Source organism: Tripterygium wilfordii, chromosome 14, assembly GCF_013401445.1.
Source record: "Tripterygium wilfordii isolate XIE 37 chromosome 14, ASM1340144v1, whole genome shotgun sequence".
Classification (NCBI taxonomy): Eukaryota; Viridiplantae; Streptophyta; class Magnoliopsida; order Celastrales; family Celastraceae; genus Tripterygium; species Tripterygium wilfordii.
In genome coordinates this window covers 12,891,818-12,918,585 of record NC_052245.1, presented here as the reverse complement: position 1 = coordinate 12,918,585, position 26,768 = coordinate 12,891,818, and the positions used below count along the sequence as shown (strand labels likewise).

Genomic DNA, 26,768 nt, shown 5'->3' with positions numbered 1-26,768 from the left:
CCACCTGTCTTCTTTCTATCCACATGCCACATCATCCTTCAGACTTCAAAGTTCACACATCATGACATCGGGTGGGGTTGGGCCTATACATTTCTACTGGGCTATGACTCACAACCAATATGTGAGCCCAACAAGAAGTAGGCTTGAGTTAGCCTTCATTTGGGCCCATTCTATCCACTTTTGTCTTCGGACATTCAGATTGTATGGCTACCCGAATCTGAAATCCAAACTTATTAATTTTCATGAAGGTGGACTAGGACCACACTATCTAAGTAGTCAAAATCTTGAGGTTTGGGCCGGTGGGTAACAAGAGCCCATGGGCTCAACTCTCAAGCTCTTGCAATTTCTTGCATGTACGATAGAGCCCAAAAATAAACATATTGACAATTATTATTAAACAAATACAATGTCGTTGCTAGATCTTTATGCTTCCTTTGGTTTTTTTTTTTTTCATTTTTTAATTTTAGAAAACCTCGTTGATTTTTTTTTTTAAAAAATGGACATTCTAACGTGTTTTATAATTATTTCCTATTTTTTAGAAATAAAAAAAGTATGGAAACTATGGAATACCAAATGGACAATGTTTTAAAATGCGAAATGTCATATACGCAATTTAATTTAGTTTTTTTTCTTTTTTATACTAAATGGAGCAACATTTTTGCATAGGATACCGTGCCTACTAAATATGACCCGTTGACCCACATCACCCACCCATGACCCATCACTCACAAATCAGAGTCATGCCATCCAGCTAATTGTCGCAATATTTTGTCTCCTTCCCAACATTTTTTTTTAAAAAAATTAACTATATAAAATTATAAATTAGGGTGTTAAAAAAATAGTAGAAAACGGAACGATCGCCAAACCGAGCGATTAAATTCATATCAAAAAATAAAAAAAATACCATGTACACCTCTAATAACACTGTATAAACTTGTCCTTTGAACATTTTTAATACGCCTAGAGTCAAGCCATGAAGTCCGCTCATGGAACGATATGGTAAATTGGATCAAGACCCAATACTTGATCACAAAGACATTGTTCTCAATGAAAATCGAACTCAAAATCCCTCGAATTCATGAGGTTTAACCCTAGAAAAATTCACCACCTATATTATCAGCAAAGTTGTTTAGGCATTTCTCAATCTCATCCTCACATAGTTGTTCATGTTCTTTTCTTCTTTTTCGTTCTTTACATGGATGTACAATCGATCAAGAACACAAAAAGAAATTTCTAATAAATAAATCTCTTTATTATAACTTGTTTAATTCTCCAAAGACGAAAAAATTGTTTAAATATCTTTTATTCATTTTATATGTAGAAGCTATTAGCATTGAATTTCTGATTTATCGTTTAGCTTCTCCAAAGGAGAGACAGATAGTCACGACTCTACTCTGATCCATTTGTGTACAAAAGGTTTCAGTTACAACCCGCTAGGATCTTGTGTCAGGAACACAAAAACAGACTTTCCAGATCATTCTGCAGCCGCCAACGGCTCAGATTACATGGAAGCATCTGATACCATGTTACGTAAAGTACCAAGTTCTTACTCATCCCTTACATCTTCCCATGTCCAGGTCGGCACTGTCAAAGCTCGTTCAAGTTTGTAGCCATAAATAATCATACAACCCCCCACTAGTACATATCATTATTGTTTTTTTGTCAAAAAAATGCCGTTAAGGTCTTAATTTTGTTGGTGATTTAGGGGCGAATTTTTTTAAAAAAATTATGAATGTCTTTTAATTGGGTTTACAAAGTTCAATCATATAATTCATTCCAAACAAAAATCAAATTAACCATCAAATATAAATCCGAAACATTTTATATCTCTTTTTCGATGAATTTAATTTGTATTTGAGACGAATATATATATGGTTATACTAGTAAACTTGATAAAAAAACAGGGAAAAAAATTTGGATGCTAAAATTCAACTGGGGATACTAAAATTCAATGATATAAGTGAAAGGATAATATTATATGAACTAATAAATGAGAAAAAAAACTATATTAATTATTGAAAAAAAGACTACTTGTAGCTAATTTTCCAATTAGTACTCAAAAAAACAAAAATAAGTACAATTTAATTGTCAACAAATTACAGATCACTCTGCACCGCAGAGAAACGAGAGAGATCTATCAAATCGCAAATGTCACAAATACCTGCTGCTTTACTATTAAATCCAAGCTCGGTTCGGCAATTCTCGTAAATTCACAAGTCCCAGTGCCCATTTCCTTTCTCAACACCTCTCTGCATTCCCATCTTTCAGATCTGCCAATCTGTTACATTATTTCGCTTTCCATCACTTTCTATCAAAACAAACAGGCCCAAACAAGTACCAAACCGACACCATAACCCACAGAACTCAAAACTAACTTCACTGGCGGTGAATCAGATGGTGGAGGAGTGTGGTAGTAGAAAGGGAAGTAAGGTACAATTGGGTTTGGTGGTGGCGGTGCAGGGCCGTAGTTTCTTGGAGGAGGATAATAGTAACTTCCACCACCACCCCCACCGCCGCCTTGTGGGGGCGGTGGAGAGGAGTATGTGTATTGAGAAGGAGGTGGTGGAGAGTAATAGTAACCGCCAGAGCTTGGCGGCGATGGGGGTGGTGGACAGATGGTCGTGGATGGCGGCGGAGGTGATGATACCGGCACAGGCGGCGGTGGCGGGGAGACTTGGCCACATGGGTTGCTGCAGGATGAGCACATTGTGCATTCGATCTGGTACTTTTTAGTCAAAGTCGGGTAATTGGACATTGATGAGGAGATCAAAGAAGAGAAAATCAGAAGAAAGAGGAGCGTCATTTTGTTGATTTGTTCCACTGCTTGAGAAATCAACAAATGGAGGTCTTGATTGGACGATTTTGTGAAGGAAAGCAATAATTTTTCTCGAGAAAATGGAAGGGAAAGTGTGAGAGAAAGAAAGGTAGTGTGTGATTCAATAATGTGGTATTATCTTTGAAGCATACGCCACACAAGTGACTCTGCCTTTTTATTGTGCAATAGAAAGTACTAGTAGTTAATAAAATAAAAAAGAGTAGAAAAGAGAGCCTAAAATTCGTAAAGATAAGCACCGACGACATGTTTTTACGGTGGCAAACAACCAAAGCAGCCTCATTTGAATGGTCAAGGTTATTCCCATAATATCAGCTCATTTTATGGCACATTTTCATATGTTAAATGATACTATTACGACAATGTTTCATCGCAAGAGATACATAAAATGTGTTTAGAGATACGTAAAATGTTTCCGGTTCCGGTTGTATTCAACCTTTCAATATCGCTTTTTATGTTCATTTTAATTTTATGATAAAGACTCATAAATTCGATCAAAACTCATATTTGTTGTTACTCAAAATATTGAATTATAGCAGAGGAGTTGTAAATTTTTTTTTGATCTTTTTGGGATTAACAAAAGGTAGAAAGTTGATAATGGTAAAACTTTTGCGGTCATGATAGTGGGGCTTGACTTTAGGGCAAGGGTGTTCAGACGTGGAGGGATTATATTGCATGGTAAATTGTTGACGTGGGTGTGATTATGGCAGACATAAAGAAGACGCAACTTCCACGTGGCGATTGGCTTCATTGGGGAATTGGTGTGTAGTACAGACGTGAAGGTGGCCAAGTTGTTTCAACAGTCTAATAACATCCCTTGTGACTGAACAACAAAATGTTGATTATCTTCTTGACGTTTGGATACAACTGTCATCATCCTCATCAAAACTTTTATCTCAAAAATTTAAGATACACTACATGCATGAATTTATGAAAACGCCAATAAAAATTCATCACGTGTATTTATTATCTCTACGTCAAATGATTATAAGACATTACATGGAAGACTGACAACGAGCTAGTTGGCACTCTTGATTGGCTGAGCGATGCCAGATTGGCCATAATGACAGGTAAAGATGAGAGACTATATAAATTTTTTTGGTAATATAACCATTTGGAAGTAACTCATTTTGGGGCAACTTTAGTCACCTATCTCTCATTTGGATTTTTTCACTCGTTTATGAACACTAACTTGAGCGTTGGAGGATTGGCTGTCGGTAACTAACTTTTATCATTTTGAAGCGACAACGTGTAGCCATCAAGAGGGAGTTTAATTAGGCCTTAGAAGGAGCCAAGACAATAACATAACACAGTGAATGGATTGTATACTTCTAAACAGTTTTGATTTGTTCATTAGGAGCTAGAGAACTATAATTCAAACAATATTAAAAATTACATTCTACGACTTAGTTTTCATGCAACATATTAAAAATTGAGTAGTATGCGGACCGTTGAATTTTATTCATTATTTAAGGACCCACAATTAATAAACCTGTTTGAACCATTGTAATCAATGTAACGGATAGATTTGGACTCTTTAATTCGATATTTTTTTATATAAAAAAAATCGGAGAAATTAAACATGCCTAAAAATAAAGAATATACAGTGGGAGATTATGATGCAACTCATGTGGCTGGCACATGCAGAGTCAAAGCACGTGTAAAACAATTTAAGGCTGCCCAATTCCACTGCATAAAACCTTAGGGAACTGTTAGGTTTGCAAATTAATGAATTACTATGACTTTTTTTTTTTTTGAGAAAGAAAACTTCATTAAAAACCAGCAACAATACACAGGAAGGGAATGCTCCTTCCTAACAAGAGGGGCCATGACTTGACCACATATATGTATTTATATGTATATAATTGGTGGCTAGTGGCTAGGTTTGGGAGATGGAGATCAGATATGAGATATGGTCGCCGCCCACTTGAGCTTTCCAGGCTGGTTCGGTGGTCATAGACTCATACTAAACAGAGGCTCATTAGTGCGCGTGGGCTCCACTAATTACTCTCAATAATGGAAGTTTCCACTCTCAAATTTGTTGTACCATGTAAAGGGAATCTCAAGATATATGTAAACTCTTTACTTCCATGGTTATCTAGCTCTCCATCAGAGGCGAAGTCAGTACATAATATGAGGGTATGATCGGAAGAGGACACAAATTTTATGTCTGGATAAACAAGTTAAGCAGGGTCCGACCTCTGCTGTCAATATATATATATATATTGACAATGAGTAATGTCACATACCCCAAAATATGACATTCAGTTTACCTTCAAGTTTATGTGATATACAAATAATCATTGATTATAAATACACATGTAAAACTCATTTAATATCCAACACTCCATGTTATTGTAAATTGGAGGAATATTCAATCAACACATTACAATTGAAAAGATGTTTGAATTTATTTTTCTTTTACATCAAAGTTTCATTGTTCTCTTTCTTTAATCAAGCATAATTGAAAAGTTTGGATATCTCACTCAATTAACAGTAGGTAGTTTGCTACTTCATGGTCCATTTATAGAATGTTCAAAGAGTGCACACTGCAGTGATTAATTTTGCACTGATAAAGGTGTAAATTTAGTGGATAATTACTTAATTATTCCAAAAGGAGCTCATGCTAATTACCAATTGAGACTCGCAAATTTTAAAAAGTAAACAATCTCCCACTTTACTTTCTTTTTTTGCTTTTTGCCAGTTTTTGGTTGTCTAATGGAGGTTACTTATTTTCTTTTTTTTTTTGGCATGATTGATTGCTCACTTTGGTTACTTAGGGAAGCCTAAAGAACTGAAAACGATGAATTTGAAGAAGGATGTGAGAAGTAGGAGATGGATGTGAGCTAGAGGTTGGGTCCAATATGCTTGAGATATTGTTCGTTCTGGGTCCAAGGTCAACATGAATTTATCTTTTAAAAGGCGTATCAATTGATGAGGTATTGAACTCGTCTTATGTATCAGATTACTTGGTACTCTCCAAGCGTCGCGGGACATTTTCATGTATAACACAGAACATGGTTCTTATTAATCCAATAAATTGTTTTTATTTTTTTAATATTGCAATTAGCTGAGTTTATTTTGCATCCAAAATTGTGAGCCAAAAATAATTCCACAATTGCCATAAAGACAGTGCCAAACATGTGAATGAACAAGCATCTATCTTATATGTACACAACAAACCAACATTTTGACATGATGCCTAACTAATTAATTCGTGAGTTAAAAGGTCGGAATCAACATAAATTAAATGTAAACCATTTAGTTAATAGTTTAATGGTGAATCTCTTTGAATTAAAACCATATGAATCTGGAAGGTTCCAAATTTGATTCTCACTAGGAATAATATTGTTTTGACCATGTACTGAGTTCTGTTCAACTTATTATATCGTCAGGTGAAGAAACTTTTGTGGATGCAACGTTTAAGCCCATATTTAATGTTTAAAGAATAAATTTCTACGATTTATGTTGTTCTCGATAAAAAGAAAACATAAATTAAATGCGATGATTGATGAGTTGATGATAGAATTGGAATCAAATCACCAACTTTTGTATTAATAACTTGATTGAGAATGGGTTGTTGGACACTCCGGGACAAATACAATTGGGCCCCCAATTAGAGGAACAAAAAGAGATCCTTGTGATGCATTGCTTGTACATTTTCATTTTGGATTATTCTAGGGGAACTCATGACTATGATTCTGCATATGAGAATGATAAGGTGCACTTTATTCCCCTATCACATGTAACATTGCTTTCTAATTAATTAGAAAATGATGCTTCACAATGGGATTTGACATCACACAATATGAATCTTTCGGGTCTTGATCAGCGAGTTTCTTTATAGTTAAATCATATAGATTTGGAAGATCATGAGTTCAATTTTTAATTCTGAGTAATATTTTTGTAGCCACCCGTTAATTTTTGACCAAACTTATCATGTTGTGAAAAATTTATATGCGTATGAGTACAAGGGCGGATTTAGGGGGGACTACACTAGACTGTAGTCCCCCCCAAATGTTTGGTAATTATATATATATACTTACATATATATACACATATATACATGCACATATATACATGCACATATATATGGATGCATGCATACATACACATACATATAGATATATACTAATATAATTATACATAAATAAATAAAAATACAATTATATACAGGTTCATACCTAAATATACACTTAGCCACCTAAAAAAAACACACTCCGTACCTACTCTCCTTCGTTGGTGCAAGTGTGTAACTGTATTACTTCGTAAGTTCGTCTCAAGACTCTCAACTAACAATAAGCCTAAATGTCTAATCAACTAATTTCAGTAACTTGTACTATCAATTAAATAGATGTAATGTAAATAGCCTAAAAAAAAATTCCGGAGGCGCTGCCCCCGGACCCCACCAACTTTTAACAATCCCCCCTAACATGAATTTCTAGTTCCACCCTTGTATGGGTATGTTAGCATGAGTTTAGATCTATATTGACTGTCTAAAAAGGAAACTTGTATGTCGTTGTTCTCGATTACGGAGGAAAAAGAGAGTCTTAGATGCAATAACTAAACTGCTGTTTCATTCAATGATGTAAGGACGATGAGATTGAAGTTCCACTGTGGGTTTAGAGATTAATTATAGTACTTACTGCGTCGTTAAAGATGTCTATTCTGGTTAGGCGCAGTCGCTAGCAGACCAAGTCAATTGAGATCACTCTGCTCTGGTCAACACCTTTGCTGCTCCTTCCAAGCATGTTTTATAGAATAAATACCAATGCTTCCTCTTGTGCTGCTTGACTAAAACAACACAATAAAATTGAAGTTATTTACACATTGCTTATGGATTATCATGCTCTTGTTGGTTTGAAATTAAGCACCATCCTTTTTGGTGTCACAGGGTAAATCCATAGACCTGAGCAATAATCCACAAATCACGCATGAGTTCGTGTTAGACAAACCTATAGAAAATTCTCGTTAGGCATCGAATCCACAACCTCCAAATTGAAACTACTTTCTCCTGACTATAGTTTTAATACATATATTATCATTATTTTTGCCAGATATATCATAATCAAGTTTACAAGCGTACTTGAATTTCTTTGACTGCTTCAATATATTGGACTGGTAAACTGTAAACCTACCACCTTCATTGCCTTGACAATCCAATATTTGGCATTGAAACAGTCTCTAACGGTTGGCATGTGGTTCCAGAAAGGTCTTCAAAGTTTCACACTTTATTTATTTATCTCCTAACAATGTCAGCAAATGTTTATTTTATGTTTCCACACTTCACAATTTGTAAACCAACAACAAACAATCTCCATTGATGGGCTTGTTTAGGCCCATCCATAAACGGGCCTTCCACGGCCCAATCATCCTACCATCTTATTTCCTTTTCTTTTCCTTTTTTCTCAGTTGTGATCTAGAGAAATATCAAAAACTATAGAAACAGTGAATCACTAGAATCTCACATTTTTTTTATAAACCCATCAAAATACGAAAAATAAAGGACAATGCCTGTATTGGGGAAAACTTATCACAAATTCATCAAATTTGTTTAGCATTACACGAGACAACGCATGTATTGGGGGATCAACTTAATCTTATTAGGGTCAAACTGTGTAGAGTTGGAGGTGTTGACTTTGATTTTCATTAATAATAATATATTTGTTGCCACGTTGAATTTTTATTCAATTTACCCTACTATCAAAATGTATGTGAGTGGGCTCATGTCGAAATAGTTTTCATTAGATGGCTCCTAAATTCTCGGACAACTACTAAAAAAAAAACAAAACGAAGTAGGGTTAAGACAAAGACGTGCCCACAACATAAGCCGCAATTAGCACGCACTATCAAAAATCAAATGGCATGGGCCCCAGCCCTTACATGTCAATATGTCATCGATCCGTTATGTGGGTCCCAGTTACTACCCTAGCATTTCTCTCCGGAAGAATTCAAAAATCAAATGGGAAAGCAAAGGCAAACGGAGAAGAAAATAAAAATAAAAAACCTTCCATTTATGCAACGGAACTTTCCTTTGCATACCCTTTTCAGATTTTCTTACATCGAAAGTCTAATTTGTTTCTTTAATTTATTTCAGTTTTTGAATAATTCTCCAATCCAGACGTAGCAACCTTTGGAGAACTAATCTCCATGTTATCAAATTCCAGCTCTCTCTAAGCTGTCTCTCTCTCTCCACGCGTTTACGCTTCCTATTCGTCGCTTAAAAATCCTCCGTTTCTACAAAATCTCCGATACAAACGAAGAAGAAGCATCAAAAGCATGGCTTTGGGCTTTAGTACTGCAGTGTTGATCTTTTTCGTTTTTACAGCAATACCCTTTTCGATCTCTCAGTCCCAGCCCCAGGCCCCGTCTCCGGCGGCGGATGCCTGTAATGGGGTGTTTGTTTCGTATACTTATGAGAGTGGATCGCGGCTGCCGCCGGTGAATCCGAGGAATCAGGCGTACCGGTTCGAATCCACGTTGACGGTGCTGAATAATGGGCTCGAGGACCTCAAGTCGTGGAGGGTATTTGTGGGGTTTCAGCACGAGGAGATCTTGGTCTCTGCTTCTAATGCTGTGCTTGCTGATGGGTCTAGCGTGCCTGGGAGTGTTGAAAATGGGACTATTTTCGCTGGCTACCCGATGACGGATCTTAAGACGGCGATTGAGACTGCTGGGGATGTGACCCAGATGCAGGTTCAGGTGAAGCTGGTGGGGACGCAGTTCGGTGTGGCTCCGCCGCGCGTGCCATTGCCGGCGAATATTACTTTGGCTAATGATGGATATGTTTGTCCCAGGGCTACTATGCAAGGTAAGTTTAAGTTTCCTGCGTGTTTGAGTATTTGATTTAACGCTTGTTTGGGGGTTTAGGTGGGTTTTAACTGCTCCTGGATCTCTACTTCTAGGTTTGATTGTTTTTGTCCATTTGTTGTTTTCGGTGCCATTCTTGATTTGTTTTGTGGATCTTGTCGATTGCCTATTTTTAGAAGTAAAATACGATCTATCATGATTTTGCAGACAAGATTTACTGAGGCTAAGTGTACCTATAGTGGGGAGTATTTTCACCATACTGCTATTTAGTTTCTTTGAGGATTGAGCTTTAGTCATCTCCTGTGGATCAAATTCAAAACTTTATTTGTGATGCATTATTTTGATCATCTAAGTTTACTGATTATTGAACTTGTTGACTACAGCTTCCTATGTGGTGGGAACTATATGGGTCCTGTTAGTTAACTTATATGTGTACATGACATGTAGTTTTTCTTGTTAAGAGTAATATGGACCTAATGGTTGAATATGAAGTAGAGGCAAGAGAACACATTGTTTCTTTTTAGGATTGGCTTAGGGTGTTTTTCGTTGTAAGTTCTATTTCAACCACATTTTTATGGGCATTTTTCTTTTCCTTTCTGATGGACTTTTCAGGTACGAATGAGATGCAAGTTTGTTGCACTGTGAACTCAAATTTTAAGACAAACATCACGTTAGACGGAGAATTCCTCCCTCGCAAAGAGGGTGATCTTACTATAATGTATGATGTGATCAGAACTTACGATTCAAATTACTGGGCACAGGTTACAGTCGCAAATCATAACCCCCTTGGCCGCCTCGATAATTGGAAACTGAGCTGGGACTGGATGAATGATGAATTTATCTATGTCATGAAAGGGGCATACCCTAATGTTGTTGATTCCTCTGACTGCATATTCGGTCCACAGGGTGTATACTACAAGGATCTAGATTTTGCCACTGTACTGAATTGTGAAAGAAGGCCGACAATAATTGACCTACCTCCGACAATGGCCAATGATACAACCCTTGGTTTGGTTCCATTTTGTTGTCGTAATGGTACGATCTTGCCACGAACAATGGACCCAGCCAAGTCGACTTCAGTCTTCCAGCTTCAAGTCTTTAAGATGCCACCCAATCTCAATCGGTCAGAGCTTCTCCCACCTCAGAACTGGAGGATCAATGGCACACTCAACCCTGATTATCAATGTGGTCCTCCTGTGCGGGTAAGCCCAAGCCAATACCCAGATTCAAGTGGCTTGCCATTGAACAAAACTGCCTTTGCCAGTTGGCAGGTGGTTTGTAATATCACCCAGCCCAAGGGCGCAAGTCCTAAATGTTGTGTATCGTTCTCTGCATACTACAATGAATCTGTCGTCCCTTGCAGAACCTGTGCTTGTGGTTGTCCTAGCAACACAGGTAGAACTTGTAGTACCACAGCTCCTGCTCTTCTTCTTCCTGCACAGGCACTTCTCATTCCATTTGAGAATCGTACTACCTTGGCTACTACTTGGGCTGACCTTAAACGTCGGACCGTGCCTAACCCAATGCCATGTGGAGATAATTGTGGAGTCAGCATCAACTGGCACCTAAATTCAGACTATTCTCGAGGATGGACAGCAAGGGTCACGGTTTTCAACTGGGATGAAATTGCTTTTCCTGATTGGTTTGCTGCTGTACAATTGGACAAGGCAACCCCTGGCTTTGAAAAGGCATATTCCTTTAATGGATCTGCATTGGAATTGAACGGTGTCAACAATACCATATTCATGCAGGGGAATCCTGGACTGAATTATCTTGTTGGAGAAACTGATGGAGCCAACCCAGAGAGGGACCCTAGGGTTCCTGGGAAACAACAATCGGTCATCTCATTCACGAAGAAAACAACTCCTGGAATTAATGTGGTTGCTGGAGATGGATTTCCTACCAAAGTGTTCTTTAATGGTGAGGAATGTGCGCTTCCTTCTTTTCGCCCAAGTGACAGCAGTAGAACGGTCTCAGCTACAGCGTTTTCAGTTCTCATAGCAGTGGTGGTGTTCTTTTTCATGCAGCAGTAGCTGATGGATAAGTATTCTGGTTTTCCAGCTACGTTCTCCGCTTGGTTTTCCAGCTGCTGCTGATTTGTTCATTCTTTTAGTATTTTTGATTGATGCATGCTTCACTCAGAGACTTGGTATTGCGAGAGGGCAATGTCTGTGATGCTCGGTATATACTTGATGTTGATTCGGTAATGGACGGGTACACCTGCTGCTGAATTGAAGAATCTGAATTGAGGATAGATTGCTTCCCTAATGGATGGTACAATGCGTTTGAAGAACTTGGAGACCGCTGATACACTGTAATGTAGAATTTCATAGTGTATGCACACTACATTGATCTGAATTTGCAAAGATTTCACTCTATATATATAGTACATGTCTTCTCTAAAACCTTGGTGAGCTGAATGATAATGTAGGATTATGTGGCGTCAAAGTGAAGTCATTAAGGTGATGTTGGAGACTGCCTGCTTGTAGTCTTCAACTATTGTAGTGGAACTCGGGCTGAAATTATTAAGGTGCATCACCAGTGCCATGCCATAGCGCAGCCAACATCTAGGGGTTTAGAAAGGGGTCCCAGTGACCAGGCCCGGCAACTGTTTAACAAAAACACAGGTCACTGTAAAGTCGTAAGACCATGTATGGGACCCGAGCAACTGTTTAACAAAAACACGTCTCTGTAAAGTCGTAAGACCATGTATGGGTCGTAAGACCATGTATGGGGCTGACGCTTGCCCAGTGCACGAAGTTCAAGGGAAAATTATAACTTGAGGCTGTAGTCCTGTAGATGTGAAAACAGCTGATATACAAAACCTGGGATTCATATTTAAAATTTTTAACAAAAAAGAATTGCCGAAAAAAGCAGAAGTGCAGAAGTGATAATCCCTTCAAATTTAAGTACACGAAACAAAACAACCATAAAGAATAGCTAGACTTGTGTCTAGAGCCATCAAATGGCAATATGTACATAACAGTCTATTTCTCAAATGGGAAATAAAAGAAAAACTAAACAGAAAGGGAAGAAGAAACCCAAATTTGACCTGCTATTCGAGTTAGAAAAGCTCCTAAAGTCTGCAACTGTCTAGAAACTTATCTCCAGAACTAGAGACATGTCTGCAATGCCAAAAGAAACCCAAGCACCCTAAATTAGCTCCTTCAATCTACATCTCAATGACCAGGTAGTCAAAACTTTGCACGCATGCCTTCGAATATCATGCAGTGGTATCCTACATGCTTTGCAAATTTCTTCCAGCGCAATTGTCCATTGGTCTTATCTTTTATGTTCAAGTAGGACCAGCATTAGGTTATATTCACATAATAACCCTGCACTTGAAGATGATGGATACGTGGATTTCATCTACGATTGCGGAAGAAAAATACCAAATTATCTGTAGCGGTATGTACACCAGAAACTGCGATCACAAATGGAAACATGAAGCATGTCCTACACAGAAATATTATCCATGGGATACCCATCAAAGTCAAACTCATTTTCAGCTGGTCCAATTCCTTCTTGCTGCTGGGAAAATGAAGATATTTTGACACTAGTTATATATGAACTTGGAAATGGAAAAGCTATGCACGAGTGTTTAAACAATACATCAAAATTACGGAGAAAGAAACCAACCTGCTTGAGAAGTGCACTCATGAGATCCTCCTGACCAAAGTGCTCAGGGAAAAAGCTAGTCTGACAGTTAGAATCAGGAACTCTTTCAGCCTTAACTCTTATTGAATTTTCAACAGGAAGGGTATTGAGATGCTGACTGAGGTTTTGTGCATTGCTGTGCCCATTTCCTTCAACCATAAAGAACATTCCCTTCCCCACAGCAGATGGGTTCCTGACCTGTCCGGTCCTTTGCCCAGATGAATTCCCTTGACTAGCTAAAACTGAAGGCATATCAAAGTTCCCTTGCAGAGAGCTTGAATGCTGAGAAGCATCAACTGTCACGCCTACATTATGTAACTCCCAATCGTGGGATCGATGCTGACGCAAATCACTAAAAATATCATAACTTGGCATGAATCCAGTCGATCCTTTTATGTCTGAGCTAACCTCTTCTTGAAACTCCCCCTTTGATGTGAGACTCTGTATAGCTGAGTTTCCTCCAAGAGAAAAACTATTTCCCGGGAATTGCACTGTCTGGTTCAACTGCAAATTCACCATTGAAGATGTTTGAGGAACTGTGGCATTGTACCCTGTCCCTCTTCCTTCTTCACTGATCCCATTTCTGACTAGGACTCCTCCAGCAATCCCATTCGATACAGACTGCCCTGTGGATGAAGGTAGCCGGGGAGCATTAACACCTGTAGTTTCATGTAATATCTGCCCTCGCGGTTGTGATTGAGCCATCTGCATCAAGTAAGAATTACTTGGGCTGCTCTGGCCCCCATGGTCATTGACTTGCAAATTGATGCTCCCTAGAGGTTGTGCAGTACGTTGCAAGTTGGAAAGCAGCTTTGGCTCCATAGTTGCTGGAATTCTGGGAACTAAGTTCATTTGCTTATTACTGCTCATATGTTGTTGTTGGCCCCCACCAAATCTTAACTCTTGATTTTCAAAGCTAAAAAGGTTCCTTTGATCACCAAGGGGCATGGGTAAGCCAGGTTTGGCAGATGACCTACCAAGTCCAGCAGCTTGGAGAGTGGCAAGACTCTGGGTTGATAGTTGACCAGTGGCAGCAAGAGTCTGAAAATCAATACCCCCACCAAGTGGAGACAAACCAAAAGTTGCTTCGGGATTGATAAAAGAGTTGCCCATATTGCCCTGGTGCTGCCCCCCACTTAGCCTCCGCAGATATAACCTATATTTCTGTTTCAGAAAGTTCATTGGTGAGAATTGCCAACCAAAACAAGCCACGAAGTCAAAAGGTAACTGATGGCAATGTGAATCTTGTCGTTTTTTTTTTCCAATGATTTGAGAAGGAAAGGAAAAAAACAAAACAAAAGAATGCTAGCAATTTGAAACAAGTTTTCGTGTTTCTGCATAATGTTTCAATTTTCTATGTCATTCAACATTTTACCAACCTGGAGGTGGCTAGCAACATTCTCTCTGGTGAGTCCAGGAACATTCATCAGCTCCAGAATTTTTTTAGGAACAGCCTCTGCACCACACATCCAATTTAGAAGCATAAGAGGGAAATATTAAACCCAATGTGTAGAAAGTCAAGGCAAAACTTTTGAGAGACACCCATAAAGCAGTACATATGGGTTGAATTACCAATCTTTTTCAGGGAAAATGTCAAACCTATAACACAAAACCCAATTTGTTTGATGAAAAATTCCAGCAAGAATTAAACTGTGCTGCAAGTAATCAAAATGATAAAACATAGATATATCAAACAATGCTCCTTATGGCATGCATCAATGCCTAAAGAAGGGTGTTTTCCTAAATTTGTACAATACAATTACTAATTAAACCAGCTATCAAGCACTAATTGTGGGATATGGTGTATTCTATATATATAAGTAAGGCCAGCCAATAAACGAGTATAAGTAGGTTAAAGATATTAGTAAGATGTCCATACTGTCAATGCCTAGTTGATCGACAGCAGCCACAAACTGTTGATGAAGCTCAACTGACCAAACGACCCGAGGTTTCTTCAATGCGGATGTATCATCCTTCTCCTCTGCATCATCTTCTTCATCCTTCCTCTTTTTTGAGTTTCTCCAACTGCCTTCATTTGCAGAGGATGAGTAATCTGCATCTTCAGATGGCTTTTGCTGCCGATCTCCATCTTCAGCACTTCCTGAATGCTCCACTTCCTTCCACTCATTCTTTCTCTTCCGAACCACATGCTGCCATATGTTCTTTAGTGCCTCAATTCGAACTGGTTTGATCAGGTAGTCACAGGCACCATGAGTCACACCTTTCATTACAACGCTTTGCCCATCATCTGCTGACATCACTATACAATGGCACATCATATGTTACACTCTAAGCATGCAATGATGCAAAGTAACTGAGGATCAAGACAGAAAAATCATTTTAAGCGAGAGACATGTGAACTTACTGATAACAGGCAGATCCATCTCCAGCCCAATGTACTCCAGGAGTTTGAAACCATCCATGTCTGGCATGTAGACATCGCTTAAGACAATATCGAACCCATTTTTGTTTTCTCGAAGCAGAGACAATGCAATTTCTGCTCGATTGCATTTCGTAACTGAAAAAGAAAAAACACAAACCACATGAAGAAACACTCATCAAAAAACACAATCATACATCTTCAAATCTAGATAAACATACACCAAAGGAAACATAATTCTCTATACAAGGAGAATCAAATCAAATTCATCGCGATCCAATACTTGGCTAAAGGCTCCAAATTTAAAGAATATTTATACAAAACAAACAATAATTTATGGGTCAATAACTAGAGCTAAAATTCTTATCTGATCAAAATATAATTGAAACCCAAATATTACAGATTCTCACAAGAAACCAAATCTGAATGGTAATCTACTCCAGTACCCCACATCAATAGCAAAAATCTCACACAAACTCAATGAATCTAACAAATTATCTCTCATGTTCTATTTACAATTCACCAAACACTGGAAGGAAAAGCAAAATCATCTCTTGAAGACAAAAAATAAAGGAAATGAAATCAGGATTGAGAATTGAAGTTAATTTCCAATAAAGAATACCTTCATAAAGACAAGTCCTAAGCATCTTCTCCAGGATCATGAGACAAGTGGGGTCGTCATCAACCACCAGAACACGCAGACCCGCCGGGAACTGATCCGGAACCGGAACATCCCCGGCCTTCCAAGATGCACTGGAGCTCGCAGTTGACATAGATCCTTTGCCGTTACTCAGATTCATTGCTCAAGAACACTATGATTCGAAACCCAACACAAACTAAGAGTTCCACCACAAAAAAATCAGTGAATTACATGCTTTGAACTAGTACTTGGCATCAAAAAGATACCCAGTTGAGATACGGAAGAATTTGAAAAGAAAGAAGGGAGATTTTGGATTATTTTATGATATTGAAAGTTGAAACAAACATGGGTTGTTTGCATCAGCTTCAAAGCTCAAAAAAAATTTCTGGTATTCTGGGCATACTTTGATTGGGTTATTTATTTATTTTATCAGTTGAACAAATATTTTATTCTAAAAAATGGGTCAGTCCTTGAAGAGTGGATCCAGCTCACATATGAAGTTAACTAACTCCACCGCAGCAGCAGCAGTTCAACATTAATTTTTTTTTTTTTTTTTTTTTACAAAAAATAGTAAATATCTTTTACTTGTTTTTACTGCTTTGCCTACTATGCTGCCTTAATTTTAGTTTCTCATTTGAAAATCTAATTTGAAGTGAATTAGGGAACAAAATTGAGTCAATTGATTTCAACATTCCCTTAGTTTGAAGTTATAAATTTTGAAATCATAGAGGTTGAGCTAAACCTAATAATCTACACACCATTTAAATAGTTGTTTTGATTCAAACAACTCTATATGGGTTTGAATATTTATAAACTTCAAATTATGTTTCTTTGAGAAATGGTAACTTAGTTTAAATTTTCATTTCAAACACTTTGAAGATTTTATCCATTATGAGTCATGAGTGACACATATTTTTGTTCTTAATGGATCATTCTCGTTGGTTCTTAAGCTTATGACAATACATCTTCGATGTGAATATTAGAGGAGTTGAGTTTTACTTACAAACCATTCAATTGAGTTGTGTGAATATTAGAGGAGTTAAGCTTTACTTATAAACCATTCAATTGAGTTGTGTTAGACCGACATAAGATTTCAATGTTGACATGGGTTTTATACATAAGATGCTTTGATTGAAGCCATTGTTGCATACACAAAATGAGTTGCAGAGAAGGTGGGGATTGTTTAGATTTCCACTTACAAGTTCAAAGACTGGTTCATACACATTTGGCTGCCCACACACACACATATAGGAATTCTATTATGCGCATTTAAAATATACATTATTTTTTAAGGGTGTGAATGAGTGAAATGACAAATAAGATCCATTGTTTTGGGTCTCACATATTTCAAATCAATTGTGAAAACATAAATACATATTTTAAGTACGTAAATTAAATACGTATAGAAGAATTCATAGATATTTGTAGACCTTTATAATATGGTCACTTAAAGTGGAAATAAATGAAAATAGAACAAACAGGCCCTTACGGATTCCCCGTGAATCTGAGTATCTTTCTTCCTTTCAATCAAGCTCTTCTTTTTAAGCCTTCGATGGTAACTCTTCAATTTACCAAACAAATAAATAATAAAAAATAAATAAAATCTGTCGTGTTCAGTAACTTCTACCCTGAACCGACACGTGTCTCTTGCCGTGTTTTACCTCGATAAGATATCATTGGCTAGTTGGCTTGTATTTTCTTGCAATTCAAAAGAAATGTACTGTGAAAATAGTATGAAAATAATTTTATATAATAAATCTGTCAATTTAACCATTTAAGGCAGCCTTGTCAGATCTAAACTCACGCGCGGAAGTAAAAAAAAAATTTACCTCCCAACATGAAAAATTAAGTTAAAACCCTTTGCATGGCCACAAATATATTATTTTTAAAGATAATGTTTGAGACCTTCAAAAAATGATCTCAAAAGACCCTCATTTAATGTGGAGTGTTGGATGTGAAGTGGAGCTTATATGTGTGTTTTTAATCAATGATTATTTTAATGCCACATAGATTTGGGGCACTTTTGGAGGTCAAATTTTAGGGGTCTCTAACATTGTCCTATTTTTAATTGAAAATTGAATTCATACTTTTCGAGTTCATATAATTTTGCTCCAAATAAATTTATCAACTAGACTATCACCCACAAACACATAGAAGTGAAAACAGTCGGTTTCGATCGGTTTTTTGTCTATAAATTTTTGCAGCGCTGCATACACATCCATGCATTAAAACTGAACTCGACATAATATTTTTTTTAAAAAATAAGATCGATTTATACTAAAATGTTTACAATTCAATAGAAACCCATTTTTCATTAAAACACAAAAAATAAGTGAAAACAAGATTGTAGTTTGACTGATGCTTTTGAAGTGTGAAGAGAATAATAACAAGTGTTAAGTATAATAAAACTTGCTTTAACTTGCAACAAAAGCTGTGTATGAATATTCCTTCGTCGCCCTTTTTTCCCTTCCAATGAACAACAGTCTCTCACACGCTCTCAAAACTGCGCCGTTTCCAATACCTTTTGTATAGGCTTTGAGAGAGTTCCACTGGCCCAATACTGTAACTTGTGAAGGCTTTATCAAAAAGTAAAAAATAAAAAAATAATTTACTTACTTATTTAGTATTTATAGATTTTGCTTTTTCGTGGAGGAGATTTGCTCCACATTTGTCCACGCGTGCAAACCTCCTTCCACGTGGCAAAATCATGGAAGTTGGAAAAAATTAATCAAAATTTTATTTATAATTAAATTTTCTGTATTTGTTGGTGCTCCTGCAATAAGGAATCCCATCTTAAGCCATTACCACTTTTGGGTGTTTGATTTGACACGGAGGATGAAAATAAAATTACAAACAAAAAAATAGGAAAAAAGACATAAATATTGACAAAAAATGGGACCTAAATTGGTCTCTTTGACGTCTAATTTTTTTTAGGATAATGTTTGAGACCCTCAAAAAGTGATCCCTAAAATTCACTCATTTATTGTGAAGTGGGCCCTACACGTGTGTTTTTAATCAATGGCTATTTTAATGCCACATAGATTTGGGGAACTTTTTGGGGGTTAAATTTTGGGGTCTTTAATATTGTCCTTTTTTTTAAATACCATTGAGAAATTTATTTTTCATTAGAATCAGACTTTGATTACACATATGTCTAATCCAATCGATTGTCAATCGAACCACCGTGATTGGTACTCTAACATCTAAATTGATATGAAAATGAAGGACAAAAGTTATTACCAATTACCAACCCCACATGGTGTTTTGTTATATATGCACTAGCACTCACATGGAGATATCATATGGTCATCAAAAAACTTTAATTAGAAAAGGAAAAAAAAAACCCACTAACAACAATCACGTTTTTGCCCTTGTGACACATAATGTGGTTTAAGATTATTGACTCGTCTGGGATACAATAGTCAGAACCTGCACTTGAATGGTTAGTCGATGATTTCATAAGAAAAACCCACTATCTCTTAACAGAGTATTTTATGTTTGTAACGGAGCATTATTTAGAGATATGTTAACATGAGCAAATATATGATATAAAATTATTAGATTCAATTCAAAGCAGGGTTGTCACTAAATTAATGACAATATTAAGGAGGATCGTTCAAGATATTTGGACATGTTCGCATAGGTGAGGTGCTGAAAATCCAAATGAAATAGTTGAGGACGAGATTGAAAAAGATATGAGTAGAATTGTTAAATGATAATTACCGATTATTATATTAAATATTTTTATTTTTAATTAAAAATATCACTTGGTATTTGCACATTATTATTAGGTATAATAATTTCCTTTTCAATTATATATATATATATATATAAATATTATAACAATAACTTGATTTACCCAGTGCATACCTGATCCAAATAAAAAATATATATAAATGTGTATATAAATTTACAACAAAGATCCAGCTATATTGCAACAATTAAAGAAATGAAAAAGCCCACTAAATGGCCCACAATCACGACAGGTCCACATCATCAAACGGAGAGGTGACGGGGTCGACGACCCTCACCTCACAATCAGACGGCCGCGTGGTGCTGTCCACTGTGGTGCAAACGGGTCCAACTCCAACCTGAATAAAAAAGTGGCTAATATTAGTGGACCAACGCGTAAGGAGGTGTTTGGGCTGGGCCCCCACCAGCCCCTTCCCGGCCCCTCAAAAACTCTCATCGGTTGAAGTAGACATTGGGGGGGCCCACTAGTGGTAGTGTACGTGCACCTGTGACTTGACACCCCAATTATGGATCACCACATAAAGCCTAAACCAAAACATGACAATGGAGGCTCCAAGGAAGGACACCCAAAGACCAAAAGGGTTTTGGTTATTGTCTAATGGAAAAAGCAAACTAGGTTGGCTTCATTAGGGTTTGGTTACATGTTTTGCTATTGATAGTCATATTTAGAGCACCTATATCCTTTAGTGTACCATATTTATGTCTTCTTTGTGAGTAATCCGTCATCCGGTCACATTATATTTTTTCGGATAATCGAGAACGATATTATATAAATCAGAAGGACATTCCTCCCAACAATTTTTCTAGTACATGTGATCAAATATTAAAATTCAGCCTCAAGTTACACATATTGCAAGAGAATTTTGTCGTCAAGTGTGGTGAAATATCCATAAATTTAAGAAGGGTAGATTGTCTGTCTTCAATTCTTAGTAAAAAACTTAATCTTTTAAAGACTTTGCCCATTTGATCCCAATTGTTTATTTTTACCAAGTACTTTATGTCACGCAAAAGAATTACAAAATATGAAACCGACAGATTGAGATACTTTTTTGGCAACTAGTAATCGTGTTATTAAAATATAATGGTTTAATTTTTTTTTCCCCAATTTGACACACAATCCTAATCATATACCCATGTTTTTAAGAAAACATGCTGATTTAGACATCAACCACATGGGTTGTGATACATAATGGGTTGGATTAGTGGGTTTCTTCATGCTTGTTTGCAATCCCTACTAATTGAATTCTGTAATAAATTATAAAAAAAAAAATCAGAGATTCCTTACACGAGACTATGTCCGAGCCAAGGTGTACATATGATTGGTTCATGAAAGGGTGCATGGATATGATCTATTTTCAACATTATTGAATATTGAAGGTATGGAACTTCCTGGCAAGCAAATGAGCTGGTTGGAATTGTTGTTTCGAGCAATTAATGGTACATTTGCCAGGCTTGCTATCAATAAAGGTGGGTCCACACCATTTGATTTGTACTTCAAGGGATTTGACCTATGTAGAGTGTTCTGTACTAGGAAAAGAATGTAAATATGTAAATAGAGCTATAACGTTTGCAATTCTTTACACCCTTGACTATGGAGACAAATTCCATATTTGGTACCGTAGTTTCTGGAGCTCTTGTCCAGACACGATGAAGTGCTGTCCGAACAGGTGAAGATATGAGAAGTGCGGGTGCTGACAGAGGTTGCGTCGATCGATCAACAATTAGGGTCGATCGACAGACTATGTGCTGTCCGAACAGGGTTACTTCAGAAATCAAGACAGATGAAGTGGCAAAATTCATTTCAGTTCTTGAATTGGGAGAAGCAAACGTTTAACCTATGAAATTGCGTCACTTGGGGTTTCATTTGAAATTGGGGATCAACCATCAATCAATCTCATTGCGTACCATATTAATATGAAATTTCATTTTTCTACATGACATGTCTACACTCTACAATGACAATCATGATATATTCACGTTTAGTTAAAATTCTCAACTCAAACACATTAAATATTTTATTCTCTTTGGACTACAGGTCTATACGAATACGAATTTGTTCTTCATGAGTAGTCGTGTCATTAATTCTTAGGCTCATGAAAACGCATGTACAATACGAGAAGAGTTAGATTTTTGTTTATAAATCACTCGACTGGATTATACCCGATCGATGATGTAGTATTTTTAATTGTGACGTATAACTCATTAATCTAACCTGGTTTAGAAAGTTTTACTAACAGGATCCAGAGAATAAAAAACACACACACGGTCTTGTCAACCTAATCTAATCATGGTTAAGCCATTTTTCTCCATTTCCATAATTGGAGAGAGGCATTATCCATGTCCCTTGGCACCAACCAAAGCTGTCACCCACAAAGAAACTCTCCTCTCCTTTTCGCTTGGTTAGTTGAAGAGAGGATTTATGTATATATTCCAAAAAAAAGCCATGCAAGTTGCAGGTCAGGTCCATTCGATTATTGATCTTTACCCAACCACCCATAGAACTAACTATAGTTGAGTTTGCACCATAAAGTGAAAGCGGTATGGCTGTTGCTTCACCTAAGAGGCCATGACAATTAATTACATATTCATTTGCTTAATTATCTGTATATTTAATGTTCTTCATAGTGTTCAAAGATTATTAGTATCCAATCCCAAGTATCTTTAATTTTCAGCATCTGTAGGTATATGTAGAATTAGGGGAGGTAAAAAAATTGATTCCGAATCGGACAACAATATGTGTTTACGAAATATTTACATGTCCTAGACCCTAATCCGAATTGGATTTCAGACATACTTAATTGATCATAAGTCCATACCCGGATTTATACCCGGATTGGTTTAAATCCGAACAAGTAAATCGGACAATAATCTAATTAAAGTTAAGGTTCAGATAAGTAGATCAGACAATATTTTTGTGTTTGGACCTGAACCTGATTTTAAATCAGACAAAAAATTTATGTTTGGACCCGGATTTTTAGATATATAACTTAATATTCAAATATGATTTAATTCGAGTCGAACAAATTTCATAAACCCTACAAAACAAAGCCTTCCTATGTTGAATTCTGCGTAAACAGTGAAACATGTGGTCCTCTGAATAGGGAGTTAGGGACACAAAACTACAGTCCTTGAAGTTGAAGATGTGGAGTTGTGGACAGCCACTGTGGGCCTGATATTTGAGAACGTGATAAAGCCCATTGGGTCCTCTACGGCTGCAAGTGTTAAAAATTAAGCCCAATTTAGTTCCTGTAGTTGGGATTGATGGGTCGGTCCAACTTATAAAGAAAGCCCAAAATGAAAGTATGCTCTCGTTGAGAGTCGAACTCAAGACCTCCCGCTTACTAAACGGGTGCTCTAACCAACTGAGCTACGAGAGCTTGGCGAGAGCCTGGGCTCTCCTTTTGGTTTAAGACCGTGAAAAGTAAAACACGTTGAAGCCGACACACGCTTTCATACCCCACTGTGACGTCTGTCCAATCAAATTCCATCACGTGACGTAATCTCCACCAGTCCCTAAGAGGCCTTTGAGGGGCATTAACGCGATTCTATAGAAATCTGAGGGGCATGACTGCAAAACGTTGAACAATAAAGGCAGGCTAAACCCGAATCAGAAGTTCGGTGGAGAGTTTCTTCTCTACTCCCCTCTCACAATATTCTTGTCGCCTTCGTCACTGACTCACTCGGCTTCTAGGGTTTATGTTTTCTGTACATTTATGCACAATAATTTAGCCATATTTTACACGGCCGCCGCCAAAATCACGATCGACCACACTTTTTCCTCAATTAGATGGCGTCTGACTCGTGGATTTCTCGTCTCTCGGCAACTTCTTCCCGGCGATACCAATCACGATCTGGTTCGTTTATTGTCCTAAATTTCCGATATATTGCCCCTTCATTCCCGTTTGTTTCCGCGGAATTGAAAATGTTTATTATTTTTTATTTGGTTTTTTTTTTCTTTGGATAGATCTGTTCTATGAAGGACACGATGAGATACAGGGCGACGAGGATTCTAGGCCAGAGTTTTTATGCCCCTTCTGTGCTGAGGACTTCGACATTGTAGGGCTTTGTTGCCACATCGATGAAGACCATCCTGTTGAAGCCAAGAACGGGGTAATTTTTTTTGTTTTATATCCACTTTTTGTACTTTTGTGGGTTTTCATCGGTTTTTTCCGTGTTTGTATACTTAGAGTGTGCTATCGCATTTGAAGTGATTATATTTGAGAGTTTGAATCAGTTGCAGAGAAAACAATTGCAGAGAAAACAGTTGCAGAGAAAATGACTTGGATGTTTGATTTTGATTGTAGTGGTGATAGGCCGCTTGTTTATGGCATCTTTTTTACACTTCACAATCACTTATTTTATTACAATGAATCTTGGGTTGTAGAGTTATCAAGGCATTGGTGATAGGAAGTTATTACTGCGTTTGAAATTCCTGGCTTTCTTTTAATTAGAGTGAAAAAGTAATTTTTTAAGGCACAGGTATAAATACAGACAATAAAGATTCATGCTAAGTTGATGGCCTGAGAATAGAGAAAACATTATTTAAGCTAGGAAGAGAATTTGAGTTTCCATTTCACATATCCTAAAAGCTCAAGTTGATAGGAGGAGTGAATCTTTTATTTAAATGTTATAGTAATAGCTAATTCATAGTTCTTTTTTTGTTTTTCCTTCATTGTGGAAGGTATGGAATGACCATTTTGGATGCTGTATTCTTGTCACTTGCATATTTTATCGAATATGTGATGGTTTTTTTTTTGGCTGTTTCTTTCAGGTGTGCCCAGTTTGTGCAAAAAGAGTGGGAATGGATCTCGTTGGCCACATTACTGTGCAACATGGGAGCTATTTTAAAATATCCTTTATATCATGTTTGCAATGTTTACGTTCTGTCACTTGTTTTACTTTTGATATTTTTGCTAAACTGGGAGGGCTGTTCTGTGCGAATTCTGTCCAAGCAAGAAAAAAAAAAAAAAGAAATCAAACTCTCACCATGTTTGGGACTGGAGCCTAGGAGGTTAGGACTTAAAAAGTTGAAATTGATTTTAGTCTGAACATCCATGTTTGTTGATATTTGTGAACAATCAGTCAATTGTTGATTCCTGTAGGAAATGCTCGCATTTCAAGTTCCCGGTTCCAGTTTTGCTTGGCTTGGTTAGCTTGATGAGTGGACTTTACTGAGAGCAGACACAAGCCTGAATTGCTTGAAAAGTTCACATTCTATAAATCATCATTTATTTGTGCTTTTAGTATTATATCTGTGTAGCTTCTACTCCTGTTCATTTTAGGTTCTCAGTCTCATTTCTTGTGTGTGGCCACACTTGAGAGTTTGTGACTTTCCTTGACTATATATTACGTGCAGCGTAAGAGGAGATTGCGTAAGGGTGGATCTAATTCCACATTCTCGATGTTGAGAAAAGAACTGCGGGAAGGAAATTTGCAGTCCCTTCTTGGCGGATCCTCATACATCATTTCTTCCTCCAACACAGAGCCTGATCCATTGTTGTCATCATTTATATTTAACCCTCCTGTTGACGAACCTGTGATTGTAGAACCGCTTTCTTCGTATGAAGCAAGCTCTGTGCAGGAAACTTCAGAAGAGGAATTTCTAGATAGGTATGGGCCATATAATGTCTATAAGCAATATTGATTTTTCTTTTTTTGAATCTTCAGCAGGCTTCTAGTGTGGGAAATGAAGTTTCCAACTAAGATAAATTCGTTCGAGGAAGATTTTTCAGTTTAATAATGTTAATCCTTGTGGCATTGTGCTTTTATTTTATTCTTGCTATCAGAAAAGACAATTCGGTTGTTATTTTCTTGTTTTTCACATTGGTTTGGAAAATATTCACTTCCCATGCTAAGGGAAAAGAAGGGTAGAGTGGAAGATGATTTTTGTGTAGTTTGAGCTTGAATGCTTAGTAGGGTTCCCTAAGGTGTGGGTCATTTTTGAATTTAGTTCTGTTTTTAGTTTTTACTGAACTATGTCTGTTTAGACTTTGTTAATTTGGTCTGGAAACTGTTAGTTTTCATCCACCAATGGTTTGTTTGAAAGTTCTTGCTCTAGAAGTGATATGGCTTGATCAAGAGCCTTGAGTGATACTGTTCTCTTAAAATCATTTCATATTTCACATTGTAATGGTAGATCTAGCTATTATATTTCAAATATATATCTAGACATTATGAAATCTTAAGTACGCTGCTTACTGATGACTAACTTGGTGCCTTACCTTGACAATTCATCTCTGATGTTTAGCACTGTTTTGGTTACAGAAAAGTCCAAGCACTGCCTTTATCAGACAAGGATCAAGAGGAGAGGGCTCGGAAGAGTGAGTTTGTGCAAGGACTGTTGCTGTCCACAATGCTTGATGACATCTTATAAATGAGAATGGGTGTTTGCAAGCGACAGACAGACCACAATGTCTAGAGATGGGGTATTTAAATTATAATAGCAGGACTGGGTCAGAAGTAGTGAGGGGAAACTATTAATATTATGTCATAAGTGGTAAGAGTTAGGGTATCACTCCCATTGTATCTAAGTATTATGTGTATAATAATAAGAAGGCTTAAAACCTTGTCTTCTTCTGTATGCTTGTTTTCTTACTAAACAGATGAAGGGAAAAGCATGTAGTGTTCTGCATTCTAATTTCACGAACCTGTTGATCTATAGCTGATCTGTTAGGTTGTGTTGGACAGGAATCGAA

At 37.1% G+C, this 26,768-nt stretch overlaps 4 protein-coding genes and 1 non-coding gene across 6 annotated transcripts; 2 read left to right on the top strand and 3 right to left on the bottom strand.

Annotated features, from left to right (window-relative positions):
- Positions 1-1,957: 1,957 nt before the first annotated feature.
- LOC120014391 (extensin-2) lies at positions 1,958-2,971 on the bottom strand. The gene has a single exon (XM_038866333.1). It carries the CDS (start codon positions 2,801-2,803, stop codon positions 2,312-2,314), a length of 492 nt encoding a protein of 163 aa, XP_038722261.1. The 5' UTR covers positions 2,804-2,971; the 3' UTR covers positions 1,958-2,311.
- A 5,903-nt stretch (positions 2,972-8,874) lies between these two features.
- LOC120015309 (COBRA-like protein 7) lies at positions 8,875-12,086 on the top strand. Its single transcript, XM_038867677.1, has 2 exons — positions 8,875-9,644; positions 10,256-12,086. Exons 1-2 carry the CDS (start codon positions 9,113-9,115, stop codon positions 11,674-11,676), a joined length of 1,953 nt encoding a protein of 650 aa, XP_038723605.1. The 5' UTR covers positions 8,875-9,112; the 3' UTR covers positions 11,677-12,086.
- A 377-nt stretch (positions 12,087-12,463) lies between these two features.
- On the bottom strand, positions 12,464-16,720 carry LOC120015308 (two-component response regulator ARR2-like). Of its 2 annotated transcripts, none has more exons than XM_038867675.1 (6): positions 16,303-16,720; positions 15,666-15,818; positions 15,180-15,560; positions 14,680-14,756; positions 13,283-14,464; positions 12,464-13,174 (listed from the first exon to the last, which is right to left on the bottom strand). In XM_038867675.1, the coding sequence occupies exons 1-6, from the start codon at positions 16,478-16,480 to the stop codon at positions 13,100-13,102; spliced, it is 2,046 nt and encodes a 681-aa protein (XP_038723603.1). In that variant the 5' UTR covers positions 16,481-16,720; the 3' UTR covers positions 12,464-13,099. The 2 variants fall into 2 exon arrangements, with proteins under 2 accessions (XP_038723603.1, XP_038723604.1); XM_038867676.1 differs by having other exon boundaries at positions 12,464-13,171; positions 16,303-16,480.
- Positions 16,721-23,376: 6,656 nt separating this feature from the next.
- TRNAT-AGU lies at positions 23,377-23,450 on the bottom strand. The gene has a single exon. It is a non-coding gene; the product is annotated as a tRNA-Thr (tRNA).
- A 234-nt stretch (positions 23,451-23,684) lies between these two features.
- Positions 23,685-26,731, top strand: LOC120014878 (protein DEHYDRATION-INDUCED 19 homolog 4-like). Its single transcript, XM_038866986.1, has 5 exons — positions 23,685-23,927; positions 24,038-24,183; positions 24,845-24,922; positions 25,424-25,683; positions 26,338-26,731. The coding sequence occupies exons 1-5, from the start codon at positions 23,861-23,863 to the stop codon at positions 26,444-26,446; spliced, it is 660 nt and encodes a 219-aa protein (XP_038722914.1). The 5' UTR covers positions 23,685-23,860; the 3' UTR covers positions 26,447-26,731.
- The last annotated feature ends 37 nt before the right edge of the window (positions 26,732-26,768 follow it).

Excerpts from the sequence above, each read along its gene's own strand:
- LOC120014391 (XM_038866333.1), bottom strand. The coding sequence starts at position 2,803 with ATGACGCTCCTCTTTCTTCTGATTTTCTCTTCTTTGATCTCCTCATCA.
- LOC120015309 (XM_038867677.1), top strand. The coding sequence starts at position 9,113 with ATGGCTTTGGGCTTTAGTACTGCAGTGTTGATCTTTTTCGTTTTTACA. Across the intron at positions 9,645-10,255 it reads TCCCAGGGCTACTATGCAAG|GTACGAATGAGATGCAAGTT; the intron begins GTAAGTTTAAGT and ends TGGACTTTTCAG.
- LOC120015308 (XM_038867675.1), bottom strand. The coding sequence starts at position 16,480 with ATGAATCTGAGTAACGGCAAAGGATCTATGTCAACTGCGAGCTCCAGT. Across the intron at positions 15,819-16,302 it reads TAGGACTTGTCTTTATGAAG|TTACGAAATGCAATCGAGCA; the intron begins GTATTCTTTATT and ends TTTCTTTTTCAG. Across the intron at positions 15,561-15,665 it reads GATGGATCTGCCTGTTATCA|TGATGTCAGCAGATGATGGG; the intron begins GTAAGTTCACAT and ends GCCATTGTATAG.
- LOC120014878 (XM_038866986.1), top strand. The coding sequence starts at position 23,861 with ATGGCGTCTGACTCGTGGATTTCTCGTCTCTCGGCAACTTCTTCCCGG. Across the intron at positions 24,184-24,844 it reads CTGTTGAAGCCAAGAACGGG|GTGTGCCCAGTTTGTGCAAA; the intron begins GTAATTTTTTTT and ends TGTTTCTTTCAG. Across the intron at positions 24,923-25,423 it reads AACATGGGAGCTATTTTAAA|GTGCAGCGTAAGAGGAGATT; the intron begins ATATCCTTTATA and ends ACTATATATTAC.